General features: G+C 45.9%; 1 protein-coding gene across 1 annotated transcript in view; it reads right to left on the reverse strand.

Annotated features, from left to right (window-relative positions):
* Positions 1-84: 84 nt before the first annotated feature.
* Positions 85-14,747, reverse strand: part of dytn (dystrotelin) — a 15,378-nt gene continuing 715 nt past the window's right edge. Inside the window, exons 3-12 of the mRNA XM_034233087.1 lie at positions 12,990-13,167; positions 12,786-12,871; positions 12,595-12,677; positions 12,265-12,533; positions 1,594-1,705; positions 1,391-1,515; positions 1,221-1,317; positions 1,095-1,147; positions 865-1,006; positions 85-789 (exon numbers count right to left, since the gene is read on the reverse strand). Of these exons, the coding sequence (XP_034088978.1) occupies positions 85-789; positions 865-1,006; positions 1,095-1,147; positions 1,221-1,317; positions 1,391-1,515; positions 1,594-1,705; positions 12,265-12,533; positions 12,595-12,677; positions 12,786-12,871; positions 12,990-13,167 (1,850 nt within the window). The remainder of the gene's footprint in view (positions 790-864; positions 1,007-1,094; positions 1,148-1,220; positions 1,318-1,390; positions 1,516-1,593; positions 1,706-12,264; positions 12,534-12,594; positions 12,678-12,785; positions 12,872-12,989; positions 13,168-14,747) is intronic.

Genomic DNA, 14,747 nt, shown 5'->3' on the forward strand with positions numbered 1-14,747 from the left:
GTTCCCCCTGGTTAGCATGTTGTCTGGAGTTAGCGTGTTCCCCCTGGTTAGCATGTTGTCTGTAGTTAGCATGTTGTTCCTGAGTTAGCAGTGTTCCCCTGTAGTTAGCATGTTGTCTGTAGTTAGCGTGTTCCCCCTGGTTAGCATGTTGTCTGGAGTTAGCGTGTTCCCCCTGGTTAGCGTGTTGTCTGGAGTTAGCATGTTCCCCCTGGTTAGCATGTTGTCTGGAGTTAGCATGTTCCCCCTGGTTAGCATGTTGTCTGTAGTTAGCGTGTTCTCTGTGTTCCCCCTGGTTAGCATGTTGTCTGGAGTTAGCATGTTCCCCCTGGTTAGCATGTTGTCTGTAGTTAGCGTGTTCCCCCTGGTTAGCATGTTGTCTGTAGTTAGCGTGTTCCCCCTGGTTAGCATGTTGTCTGTAGTTAGCGTGTTCTCTGTGTTCCCCCTGGTTAGCATGTTGTCTGGAGTTAGCGTGTTCTCCATGTTTAGCATGTTGTCTGGAGTTTTCGTGTTCCCCCTGGTTAGCATGTTGTCTGTAGTTAGCGTGTTCCCCCTGGTTAGCATGTTGTCTGGAGTTAGCGTGTTCCCCCTGGTTAGCATGTTGTCTGTAGTTAGCGTGTTCCCCCTGGTTAGCATGTTGTCTGGAGTTAGCGTGTTCCCCCTGGTTAGCATGTTGTCTGTAGTTAGCGTGTTCTCTGTGTTCCCCCTGGTTAGCATGTTCTCCGTGGTCCCCCTGGTTAGCATGTTCTCCGTGTTGTTGCCGTGTTGTTGAGTCTCCATGTTGGTCACCGCCTGAAGAGGAACATCAGTCAGAGGAGAGAAACTACACCTCCCACGATGCACCTGGTCTGTATGCAGGTATATTACCTGAGTGAGTTTGCGCTGCAGGTGCAGGTTGTTCTCTCTCAGCGTCACCATGGTAACCTCCATCTCTGAACACCTGTCCTCCAGAACGCCCTGCTCTGATTGGACGGTGAGACGCCACACCTGTAGCTGCTGCTCCATTAACCTGAAGAGGAAGAGGATGATGATGATGAGGAAGAGGAGGAGAGGATGAGGAAGAGGAGGAGGAGGAGGAACAGCTGTAGTTTTCTCACCATTTGTCTCTCTGCAGGTTTCTGACTTCAGTCAACAGGACAGACGCATTCAGCTGATCAACAACAACAACAACAATATAACTATTAGATTAAGTAATGTAACTAATTGTTTAATTGATTGTTTACCTGCGGAGGCTCCTCCTCCGTCTGCAGAGCTTTGGAGGAGGTGGGAGGATGCACTGATGCATTCTGGGAGACGGAGTCTTCAGAGGGGGGCGGGGCGCTGATGAACAAAATAAACACATTCATAGCGAAGAGTTCACTAACAAGGTTAACGAGACACTCGCCTGACTCACCTGTCCTGAGGCTCCGCCCACTCCAGGCCCCGCCTCCTGCCTGCCTCTCTCTGGGTCTGTCTCCGTGGCAACAGCGTGTAACGAGCGCTGCGTGCTAACGAGGACAGAGACTCCCTCCAGGTGGGCTGCAACAGTCAATTAACTCACCTGTGTGAGTGTTTGAGTGTTTGCGTGTGAGTGAGAGTGTGTGTGTGTGTGTGTACCTGTGTGCAGAACTCCAGCACAGGGTGGTGTGTGTTGTGTCTCCTGGAGTGTTTCTCCTTCAAGTAGCAGCTCTGGCAGAGGTGGACGTTCACACACTTCATACAGCGATACCTGAAAACAAGAGTAGCGCTCTGGTTGGCTGACGGTAAACAACTGTTCTGATTAGCTGACGGTAAACAACTGTTCTGATTGGCTCACAGTAAACAAAGCATTCTGAGGGGATCACGTGATGCAGCGAAGCTAGGTAGACGCTAGCCCAGGGGCTCTCCATCCTAATTCAATTTAAAACCTTTAAAAACACCCAACTCCACTTTTAATTTGGTCGGACGAATGCACCATGGACTTGAGATCAAGGAGCAAAGAACAACCTTCAGCTGATGAGCAAATTCTTACATCTATAGAGAAAATTACTCCCGAGACTTGTGAGCAAGAAGTTTGTGTAATGGCGCAGCAACACCTGAGCGGAGGAGACTCACTTATCCTTCAAGAGATTAGAAATGGCAATCGAGCTCTCTCCAGTAAACTCGACTCCAAAACCGCAGAAATTAATCAGTCTATCTCCGGACTGAAATCTATGCTGGGTAAGTTGAGCTCCCGGGTAACCGATGCGGAGGACCAGCTGGTGTACCTGGACTCGTGTTGTCAAGTTAAGAAAATAAAATGACTTTTTGATGGAGAAGGTCGACCAGCTTAAGAACCACAGCCGACGCAATAATATATGTGTCATTAATCTCGGGGAAAGCTGCAAGGGAAACGATCCTGTAAACGTTTTTGTTAACTGGATCCCAGCCACCTTGGGACAAGAGCATTTTACCGAGCCCCTGATAATAGAGCGGGCACATCGGGCTTTTGGACCCCGTCCATCTGCAGACCAGAGACCGCGTCCTGTTCTGATACGGCTGCTCAAATGCCAAGACCGAGACAAGATCCTGCGCATCGCCGCACAGCGGTCCAGAGAAAATAAGGGTCCCATCAAGTACGACGGTAAGCCTGTGCTGTTTTTCCCCGACCTAAGCGCCATCTTGGTGAAACGCAGAAAGGAGTATGACCGGGTTAAGACGGAGCTTCGGTCCAGGGATATTCTATTTGCCTTACTCCTTCCTGCAACATTGAGGATCACACTCCCCGATGGAGGGAGAAGATTCTTCCAAACACCAAAGGAGGCGGCGGCATTCCTGCGTGAGACTCCAGCAGGACCTCAACGGAAATAACAGGTGTTTGAAAATCAGTCGGGCCACCGTAGTTCCCACGAGTTGCCGTGTCTTCATGTTTAAAACTGTAGTCACTATTGGTATATTAAACATTCTAGATAATACAAGGGATGACAGCATTCAAAGTGTACATTTGTTAGACTGGTTTCATAGATACCGTATTAGGTCATTTCAAACAGGTTTTTTTTCTTCAGTATTTGTAAACACTTTGTTTCACTCAATATCGGATACTTTGATATGATAATCCATTTTCAGAACGAGCCTTGGGTTTAGTGAGATGTGCATTGTATTAGCCAGACATGCCACGCTTGTTAAGTGCAAGGTGCACATCCCAATTTGAGGGGTAGATGGTGCCGGATGTTCAGGAGTAGGCACTTTCTTTGTCTCTATTGTCAGTGCTTTATCTTACTTTTTGCCACTTTACTGAGGAGATACATTTACACTTACATGGTGACTTCTCAAAGAGGCCGTAATACCATGATCATTGTATACTCTTATTGTTGATGAACAGGGCAGTGACATTTGTTAGCTTTAATGTGAATGGACTAAACGGACCGGTTCAAAGGAAAAGAGTCTCGACACACCGGAAAAAACTGCAAATTGATATTGCTTTTATACAAGAAACCCATCTTACCGCACAGGAGCATAAGACACTGAGGAGAGGATGGGTAGGACATGTAGTTTCATCATCCTTTGACACCAAAGCCAGGGGAGTAGTATGTATTAGTTATTGTCAGATTTACTCAGAACCCTGGACACTTTTAAACGTATACGCACCCAACCATGATGATGCATCCTTTATTCAAGATATCTTTCTTAAGGTATCAGGGGGACGACAACACACACTGGTAGGGGGTGATTTTTATTTATGCCTGGATCCTATTCTGGATAAGTCATCCTTGGCAGCATCTAAATCAAAAGCTGCCAAAACCACCCTGGCATTTATGAAAGATCTAAATTTGACAGATGTTTGGAGACGGATGCACCCTCAAATAGACACTACTCTTTCTATTCCTGTCCCCATAAGTCTCATACTAGGATTGACCTTTTTCTCTTATCAACGCAGCTAGTTCATAGAGCATTGGAATCTGAATATTTATCTAGGACCCTGTCTGATCATTCTCCTTTGACCCTTTCTATTTTGATGCCAGAAAAAACAAATAACTCATATAGATGGCGACTGAACCCTACCCTTCTTCAAAAACCAGATGTGTGCATGTTAGGGACCAGATAAAGCTATTCTGCAAGACTAACTGTCCTTCCTCCCCAATAGTTTTATACTGTGGGACTTAAAGCTTATTTAAGGGGACAAATAATCTCTTATACAAAAGGTATTAAAAAGAAATATATGGCAGAAATAGAAAAACTGGAAACAGATATTTTGAAATTGGAAAAGGAGTTTCAACAATCTGGGTCCAAGGTATTAATTATACCAATCGCTGTTAAACATGAAGCTCAAATACAATACGCTGCACAAGTGTGCAGCGTATAACATTATTATTATTATTATTATTATTATTATTATAACATTGAAAAAGCCATTTTAAGAACTAAACAAAGGTATTATGAATTGGGAGAGAAGGCACATACAATTCTGTCCTGGCAACTGAGAAGGGAGGAAAGCTCAAGAACAATTAACGCAATTCAAACTGAAGCGGGTTCAATAATAACCCGGTAGAAATCAATGACACATTTAAACAGTTTTATGCAAATGTATATACATCGGAATCACCAGAAGATCTGACTAACATTGATGAATTCCTGTCCACTATTGACTTGCCAAAGCTTGGCCAAGAAGACCAAAATAAACTTGATCTTCCCTACACCATCCATCCATCTTCTCCCGCTTATCCGTGGTCGGGTCTCGGAGGTAGCAGTTCCAGCAGAGAGCCCCAAACTTTATTTTCCCTGGCGACATCAACCAGCTCTGATGGGGGATCCCAAGGCGCTCCCAGGCCAGCGAAGAGATATAATCCCTCCACCTGGTCCTAGGTCTACCCCTCGGTCTCTTCCCAGCTGGACGTGCCTGGAACACCTCCCTAGGGAGGCGCCCAGGTGGCATCCTAACTAGGTGCCCGAACCACCTCAACTGGCTCCTTTCGACGCGAAGGAGGAGCGGCTCAACTCCGAGTCCCTCCCTGATGACCGAACTTCTCACCTTATCCCTAAGGGAGACGCCAGCCACCCTGCGGAGAAAACCCATCTCGGCCGCTTGTATCCGCGATCTCGTTCTTTGGGTCATGACCCATCCTTCATGACCATAGGTGAAGGTAACGAAAATGGCCCGGTAGACAGAGAGCTTTGCCTTCTGGCTCAGCTCCCTTTTCGTCACAACGGTGCGGTAAAGCGACTGCAGTACCGCTCCCGCTGCTCCGATTCTCCGGCCCATCTCACGCTCCATTGTTCCCTCACTCAAGAACAAGACCCCGAGATACTTGAACTCCTTCACTTGGGGTAAGGACTCATTCCCTACTTGGAGTGGACAGTCCATCGGTTTCCTGTTGAGAACCATGGCCTCAGATTTGGAGGTGCTGATCCTCATCCCAGCCGCTTCACACTCGTTTGCGAACCGATCCAGTGAGTGCTGAAGGTCGCAGACCGATGAAGCCATTAGAACCACATCATCTGCAAAAAGCAGTGGTGCAATCCTTAGTCCACCGAACTGCAGACCCCCTCCCCCACGACTACACCTCGAAATCCGATCCATGTATATTACAAACAGGATTGGTGACAAAGCGCAGCCCTGGCGGAGGCCAACCCTCACCGGAAATGGGTCCGACTTACTGCCGAGGACCCGGACACAGCTCTCGCTTTGAGAGTACAGAGATTGGATGGCCCTGAGTAGAGACTCCCTCACCCCATACTCCCGCAGCACCTCCCACAGTAACTCCCTGGGAACTCGGTCATACGCCTTCTCCAAGTCTACAAAACACATGTAGACCGGATAAGCGTACTCCCAGGCCCCCCTCCAGGATCCTTGCGAGAGTAAAAAGCTGATCCGTCGTTCCACGACCAGGACGGAATCCGCATTGTTCCTCCTCAATCTGAGGTTCGACAATCGGCCTGACCCTCCTTTCGAGTACCTTAGAGTAAACTTTCCCGGGGAGGCTGAGTAGTGTGATGCCTCTGTAATTGGCAAACACCCTCTGATCCCCCTTTTTGAAAAGGGGAACCACCACCCCGGTCTGCCACTCCTTCGGTACTGTTTCCGACTTCCACGCAACGTTGATGAGACGTGTCAACCATGACAGTCCCTCAACACCCAGAGCCTTCAGCATTTCTGGGCGGATCTCACCCACCCCCGGGGCTTTAATCTTCCCTACACTCAGAAAGAAATTGAAAAGGCTTTGGGCTTATTGCAATCTAATACATCGCCGGGGGAAGATGGTTTCCCACCAGAATTCTACAGAGAATTTAAGGATTTACTCATCCCACTCATCATGGATGTAATTAACTTAGCATCAAAAACTCAAACTCTGCCCGAATCATTCTCTACTGCCATAATGACTGTGATCCACAAACAAAATAAAGATCCATTAAAGTGCTCTTCATTTCGACCTATTTCATTATTGAATTCGGATTATAAATGAATATCTAAGGCCGGCTAACAGGCTTCGCCAATGTTTGCCACAATTAATTAATCCGGACCAGAGTGGTTTTATTTCTAAACGTTCATCAGCTGATAACTTATGTAGGCTATTTAATATTATCCACTTAACAAAGTCAAAGACTGAGCCCAGTAGAGCTGCAGCTTTAGACGCTGAAAAGGCCTTCGACCGGCTGGAGTGGCCATATCTATTTAAAGTCTTGGCCAAGTTTGGGTTTGGTCAGTTGTTTATTAATTGGGTTAAAACTCTTTATCATGAACCCCGAGACAAAATGACTTCTAATGGTCAGATCTCTACTGCGTTTCCCCTGAGTAGATCAAGCCGACAGGGCTGCCCTCCGTCTCCGGGGCTCCCTCCGTCTCCGGGGCTGCCCTCCGTCTCCGGGGCTGCCCTCCGTCTCCGGGGCAGCCCTCCGTCTCCGGGGCAGCCCTCTGTCTCCGGGGCTTTTTGTCTTGGCTATTGAGCCCCTAGCTGAAGCAATCAGACAGGATCCTGATATAAAGGGTTTTAGAGTAGATCAGACGAATCATAAAATGTGTCTCCTGGCAGATGATGTACTTTTGTACGTGACGGACCCTGGTAACTCCCTCACCAAACTACAGACCCTGCTAAATGCTTATGGTGGTATCTCAGGATATAAGGTAAGCCAAGGGAAAAGGGAAATCATTCCACTAACTAACTTTGATTACACTGAGTATCAACGTACAAGCCCATTTAAGTGGATTAATAATATAAAATATCTTTGGATAACTATAGATAATGACCTTACAAATATATACAAACTGAACTACCTGCCATTGCTCAGTAGAATTGAAAGTGATCTACAAAGGTGGATGAGTTTACCCATTACTCTAATTGGCAGAGTTAACTGTGTGAAAAGGAATATACTAACAGTATCTTTTCCGGTCCTTACCCATTCAACTGCCTCAAACTGTTTTTAAAACCCTCAATAAGCATGTTAGACAGTTTATATGGAACTGTAAGGTGGCCAGGGTATCTATGGAGAGATGAACGTGGGATTACAGATCAGGGGGCCTTCGATTACCATGTTTTAACAAGTATTATTTGGCGGCTCAAATGCGATTTGTTTCAGCCTTTTTTGAGGGCGACGGTGCCCCATCCTGGATACAAATGGGATTGCACCCCCTGAAAGAAAAAGTGTTCAGCGATTTTATTTATAAATGGAACCCCAGGATTATATCCAAGAAGACAGACAACCCTATTTTAAGGCATTTGATTGAAATGTGGTGTGAGACTCACCAAAGTCACCTCTGAGACTAAATGAACTCATACCCATGACTCTCAATAACAAGATTCTGGAAACGTGGCATCATAAGGGGATCCAACATTTGGAAGATTGCTACGAAAAAAGACTCCTCATGTCCTTCAAACAATAAGAGGAAATAAGACCTTCTTCTGCTATTTTCAGTTCAGATCCTTTCTTAGAGCCAACCTGGGCCCTGGGATGACGTCACCTGTGTTGACTGATGTGGATAAACTGCTTCATGAGGGAAATGTATACAAAGGCATTTCTAAAATGTACTCTTTACTGCTGAATGAGGGCCCAAAGCCAGGTTTACACAAATCTAGAGCGAGATGGGAGTCAGATCTGGATGTAGCAATTGATGAAGAGCTCTGGTCAGATTTATGTAAAGACAGTTTGTCAGCTACTATTAATGCCAGGTACATACTGTTTCACTATAATGTCCTCCATCAACTGTACCTCACCCCACAGAAACTACATAGATCCAAGCCTGAGCTGTCAGAGATGTGCTTCAGGTGTGGTATCGAGGTCGGATCCTTCCTACACGGCACCTGGCTTTGCACAAAAGTGAGGTGCTTTTGGTACGATTTGTGTGACACCTTGACCAAGATCACAGGATCTACCTTCCCTTTAGATCCTGAGCTTTGCTTACTGGGTGATTTCACAAGTCTCAATAGATCTTCAACTAAAACTAAATAGTCGATCCTACGCTGTCATTGGAGGCAGTCGCAATTTCTACAGGCTTGCACTACCTGTTAGCATCTGTTAGCATATAGCAGCATCTAGCTCTCCTGCTTACAAACTTTTAGCCATCCCTGCTTATACAAGTAGTAGTTTTAGTTGTCTGCGATCTGCCGAGGCCTACTCTCACCTGTCGAGTGCGGCTGTACTGAGGTGTTTTTCCTCCGGAGACGTCGCGAAGAGACGGAGCGGCTCCACCTGTTGCTGCATGCGATCTGCGATTTACGGAGGCCTGCTCGTCGCGAAGAGACAGAGCGGCTCCACCTGTTGCTGCCTGCGATCTGCGATCTACGGAGGCCTGCTCCCACCTGTAGAGTACGGCTGTACTGGAGAGGTTTTTACCCTGGAGTTGTCGCGGAGAGACGGAGTGGATCCACGCTTCGGGCTTGGCCTGCTTCCACCGGGCGTGTGCTGCTGTGCGGAGGAGGATTTTACCACCGCTGGGGCCTGCTTTCCACCTGTCCTGGTTCTGCTGTTGCAGAGGCCTGCTTTCACCCCGGGGATACCACGGAGGGACCGGAGCGCTTCCACGCTGCTGTTTTCGCCTGTCCTTTGCTGCTGTGCTGATTTTGCTCCAGGAACATCGCGGATACTGTGTGCTGGTCTGGGGAAATAGCCCATATCGGGATTCTGCTGTGCCTGTTAACTGTTTTGGACTGTGAGAAGATCTCTAGTCATTCTGAGGAGTCTACTGGATTCAGGTCTGTTCTGCCACCCGCAGTGGGCATCCCCTGCAAAGGTTCGGATGTGTTGCTCAAACAATTACCGGTTGCCTTGGCACAGACAATCTGCTCGACAAAATATGTTTGTCTTTTTTATTTTCCTGCGATGATGGTTCTTCAGGACTGCTTCTTAAGCTCTAATCACACTCTCGCAGACTTTTCCGGTGTTTCTAAAGTAGATGACAATGTATGTGTGTCGCCTAAGAGGAAAAGATGCCTGGTTTTGTTGTTGTTATTACTGTCAGGAAATGTACAACCTAACCCTGGTCCGCCCAGTAGTAGTAGTCAGATCGCTACTCCTGCTGATTTTAAAGCTAGGTCTGGGTTGGGTTTCATCCACTTGAATGTGCGCAGTCTGTTAGGTAAATTAGATTTTGTCCGTATCTGGGCTCGACTGGCGCTGACGTCATTGTTTTATCAGAAACATGGCTAAACAAATCTATTTTGGCCTCTGACATTGCCTTAAATGGTTTTAATGTGTATCGTACCGACCGGCCTAATAAAGGTGGTGGCGTTGCCATTTATGTTAAGAATAAGTTCAGTGTAACCACATTAGTTTCCAAATCGATCAGTAAGCAATATTAATTTTTAGCCTTAAATATAGAAGTGGCAAAGGGTCAACAGGTCATGGTGGTGAGTTGTTACAGACCCCCCTCAGCTGTCAAAGACTCCTTGTCTTCACTAGCTAATCTTTTATCACAACTAGACTACAAGGAAATAGTGCTACTTGGAGATTGTAACTGGGACTGGTTAACTGCAGTGTCAGAGGATTTTAAAAACCTTTGTATCTCTTTGAATGTTACTCAGATTGTTGACAGTCCTACTCGCCCTAACATTAAGTCCCCAAATAAATCCTCCCTAATTGATCTCATTCTAACTAATGTTCCCTATAAATATTCATCTGTGGGAGTATTTGCGAATGATCTGAGTGATCACTGTGTTGTAGCCACAATTAGGGACACTAAGGTCCAAAAGGTTAAACCTCGCATTATCATTAAGAGACATAAAACATTTTGTGGAGCAGGGTTTTGTTCATGATCTGTTTGGGTTTGATTGGGGAAAAATCGATCTGTGTGCTGATGTAGAAACTGCATGGTCTTATTTTTAGTTCTGGCTAAGGTTCTTGAACGCCTAGTGAGTGAACAGGTAAAGGTGTTTTTATGTAACAATGACATCCTGTCTAAACATCAGTCAGGCTTCAGAAAGCAACACAGCACCATCACTGCCACAATGAAAGTGCTGAATGATATTACGAGTATTTTAGATAATAAGCAGAGCTGTGCAGCTCTATTTATTGACCTGTCCAAAGCGTTTGATACCGTCGATCATCACATCTTAAAGCAGAGGCTACTCAGTATCGGCATATCCAGCCATGCAGTGGGTGGTTTGTGAACTACCTCTCTGAAAGGTCCCAATGTGTTCACTTTGATGGGCTGTCTTCTGAGTGGTTAAACATTGCTAATGGTGTTCCTCAAGGTTCTGTTTCAGGTCCCCTTTTATTCTCCATATCAACAGTTTAGGTGAAAATGTGGATGAAGCTACTTTACATTTGTATGCGGATGATACCGTGATGTTCTGTGCAGGTCCCTCCATTCAGGAGGCTGGTGTTAAATTACAGGCTGTTTTTAACATTATTCAGACTCAGCTCTCTGAACTAAAGCTTCTTTTAAATGTTGATAAAACCAAGCTAATGCTCTTTCTAAAGCTAAAAAGACACCAGAGCCTGTTTGAGATATTGTAACTACGCAAGGAATAAAACTCAAAGTGGTTACCTTTTACAAATACTTTGGTATCTGGCTTGATGATTGTCTCACTTTTAAACTTCATGTCAATAACCTGCTTAAAAAGCTGAGGGTTAGGCTAGGTTTCTTCTACAGGAACAAGTCCTGTTTCTCGCTTGAGGCCAGGAAAAGGCTCTGTGACCTTTGACCTGTGCTGGACTCTGGTGATCTGATGTATATGAATGCACCTGCCCATTGCCTGGTCAAGTTAGATGCTGCGTATCACAGCGCACTGAGATTTGTGACACACTGTAAAGCATTAACCCATCACTGCACCCTGTATGCAAGGGCTGGTTTGCTTTCACTAACTGTACGGAGGCTCAGTCACTGGTACATCTTTATATACAAAGCCATGTTAGGGAAACTTCCATCTCATATCTGCTCCCTGATCTCAGGGTGAAGTGTAAGTGGCTACTGCCTGAGATCGCATGCTGTGGTTTTATTAAATGTGCCAACTGCTAGGACTGTCTTAGGGAAGACAGCTTTTAGATGCGCAGCTCCTCTGTCTTGGAATAGTCTGCAAATTAAATGGAAACTGAACAATCTGGTGCCACTAAATGTTTTTAAAGCTTGATTGGATGCAACTCAATCGGAAGCTGTTGGTACCTGTTTATGTGGATCATTATGTAAATGATGCTGTATGATGTCCTTTTGTTGTTCTATTTATGTTGTTATGTTTCATGTGGAACTACTTGAGCAGGTCTGCCTTGAAAAAGAGATCAATGATCTCAATGGGATTTATCTGGATAAATAAAGGTTTGAAATGAAATGAACTAAATCCCAAATGAAATGGATGGAAATTGCTTTATGTGTGGCTCGGAAATGTATAACACTATATGGACATCTGACTCTCCTCTCCTCATTGATAGATGGTCTTTAGAAATGATCAGTTGTATTCCAAAGGTCACAAATAGTCTTAGAAAAGGATATAACACCTTTCTGAAGATCTGGCAGCCTCATTTAGAGTCTATAGATGCATCACTGACGCCACCAGGTATATCATCTGATGAACCAACAGGCCTCTGGATCTACAGTAGCACTGTGTGTGTGTAGTATCTCGTTGTGTTTTACACACTGACTTTTGTTTGTCTTTGTTTTGTTATTGTGGGGGGAGGGGGGGAGGCTTTGCGTTTTGATGCTACATGTTTTTTTTTTCATGTTTAATTGTTGCATAAACCTGAAAATTGTAAACAAAATATTACAAAAAAAAACATTCATTCTGATTGGCTCAGAGTAAACTAAGTGTTCTGATTGGCTGACAGTAAATTAAGCGTTCTGATTGGCTCACAGTAAACAACTGATCTGATTGGCTTACATTAAATCAAGCGTTCTGATTGGCTCACCTGAGGCCGGTGAAGGGGCGGGTCTTACAGGTGTGGCAGCGCACGTCGTGACGGACATCCTGACTGACGGACAGGCGGTACAGAGTGGGCAACCATCGCAACAGCGGCGGCTCGCCCCGTAGCCATGACAACACGTGTTCTCCGCTGGCCGTGTCACCATGACGACCTCCAATCAGCTGTCTGCTTCCTGTTCTCACCCCTTCAAAACAAGAGCTCACCGCCGCCTCCACTTGCCCGAACGCTCCGTCCTCCTGCAGCGCCGCGGGAACCTGAACACATCACAGGGTGAGAGGAGCAGAGGGCATGCTGGGAAATGTAGTCCATTGTTACCTGGCTCAGATCCTGAAGCAAAGCCCGTAGACCGGAGCGGCTGATGGAGGCGGAGCCACACTGCACTGCTACACCAATCAGAGCTGCACACAGAGGCTTTTATTGTGAAGGGCACAATACTAGGCTCTTATTGTGAAGGAGACACACTGTTCTACTGACAACACCAGGCTTTTATTGTGAAGGAGCCTCACCTGTGTACTTCCTGTGCAGCGTTTCTGCTGACAGTGCGATCAGAGACGTCTGAAGAGACGCAGAGGAAATAAATCCAGAGCCGCTCCTGAACACATCATATAATAATAAATACATAAAACATAAATAATAATAAATATAAATAATAAATAAATAATTAAGATAATATAAGATATAAAAGATAATAAATGATGTTATTCACAGACCGGTCGTTGATCCCGAACATCAGGCTGCACGTTTCCTCCAGAGCCGCATGACCCGGCACGTCCTGTCCCACACTATGGAACATCCTGTTCAGAGCCCGGGTCACTTCCTGTCTGTCCAAGCTGACTTCCTGACTGTGAGGGAGCGCCGTGGTGACGTGTCGACAAAACACCGTGTCCACTGGAAACAATCAATCAATGTTTATTCATAGCCCAATATCACAGATGTTACATTTGTCTCAGTGGACTTCACAGTGTGTACAGAATATCAGTATGACAATACGACACCCTCTGTCCTTAGACCCTCTGTCCTTAGACCCTCTGTCCTTAGACCCTCTGTCCTCAGACCCTCTATCCTCAGACCCTCTGTCCTTAGACCCTCTGTCCTCAGACCCTCTGTCCTCAGACCCTCTGTCCTTAGACCCTCTGTCCTCAGACCCTCTGTCCTCAGATCCTCTGTCCTTAGACCCTCTGTCCTTAGACCCTCACATCGTACAAGGAAAAACTTCCGGAGAAAACCCACAGTTTAAAGGGAACATGGGAGAAACCTCAGGGAGAGCAACAGAGGAGGGATCCCTCTCCCAGGACGGACAGACGTGCAATAGATGCCGTGTGTAAATTGAAAGATAATACATTTGCAACATAGGTAGTCCAAATGTTTGGATATGCATGTGTGTATAATAGGAAGATGAATCCACGAGGATATCCATCCAGGACCTATGATCCAGGACCACAGCCACGACTCGCGATCCAGGGCTCGCGATCCAGGACAGAGGAGCGCAGGATCATCCATGACTCCGGATCCCGGCGTATACAGACACCAAAAAGAAAGACATCTGGGGAAGCTGGGTTAATCGGAACATGAGAGTACACAGGTATAGACAGAGAGAAGGGAGAAGTAAGATGTCCCCCCGACAAACTATATCAGCAAAACTTGGGGCTGAATCTAATCAGCCCTAACGATAAGCTTTGTCAAAAAGGAAGGTCTTAAGCGCACTCTTAAAAACGGATAGGGTGTCTGCCGCCCGAACACAAACTGGAAGCTGATTCCACAAATGTGGAGCTTGATAAGAAAAGGCTCTGGCTCCCATTGTACTTTTAGAGACTCTAGGAACAACCAACAACCCTGCATTCTTGGAACGCAATGCCCTAGTAGGACAGTAGGGTATAATGAGTTCTTTAAGGTAAGATGGCGCCTGCCCATTAAGGGCTTTGTAGGTGAGAAGAAGAATTTTAAATTCTATCCTGTGTTCTATAGGGAGCCAGTGTAAGGCAGCCAGAACAGGAGTAATGTGGTCCCTTTTCCTAACTCTGGTTAGTACACGAGCTGCAGCATTTTGAATCAGCTGAAGCCACTTGACTGACTTCTTGGTACACCCTGATAATAAAGAGTTACAATAATCCAGCCTTGAAGTAACAAATGCATGGACTAGTTTCTCTGCATCGTTTTGAGGCAAGATATGCCTGATTTTTGCAATGTTACGTAGATGGAAGTAGGCGGTCCTTGAAATTGATTTTATGTGGGCGTTAAAGGATAAATCCTGATCAAATATAACACCAAGATTCCTTACAGTCTCACTGGAGGCCAAATGATGCCATCCATAGTTAGTATATCTTTACTTAGTTTGTTTCGTAGATAAACCATCAGCTCCACCGTGTCCACTGGAGACAAACCATCAGCTCCACCGTGTCCACTGGAGACAAACCATCAGCTCCACCGTGTCCACTGGAGACAAACCATCAGCTCCACCGTGTCCACTG

The sequence above is a fragment of the Gymnodraco acuticeps genome, unplaced genomic scaffold, assembly GCF_902827175.1.
Source record: "Gymnodraco acuticeps unplaced genomic scaffold, fGymAcu1.1, whole genome shotgun sequence".
Classification (NCBI taxonomy): domain Eukaryota; kingdom Metazoa; phylum Chordata; class Actinopteri; order Perciformes; family Bathydraconidae; genus Gymnodraco; species Gymnodraco acuticeps.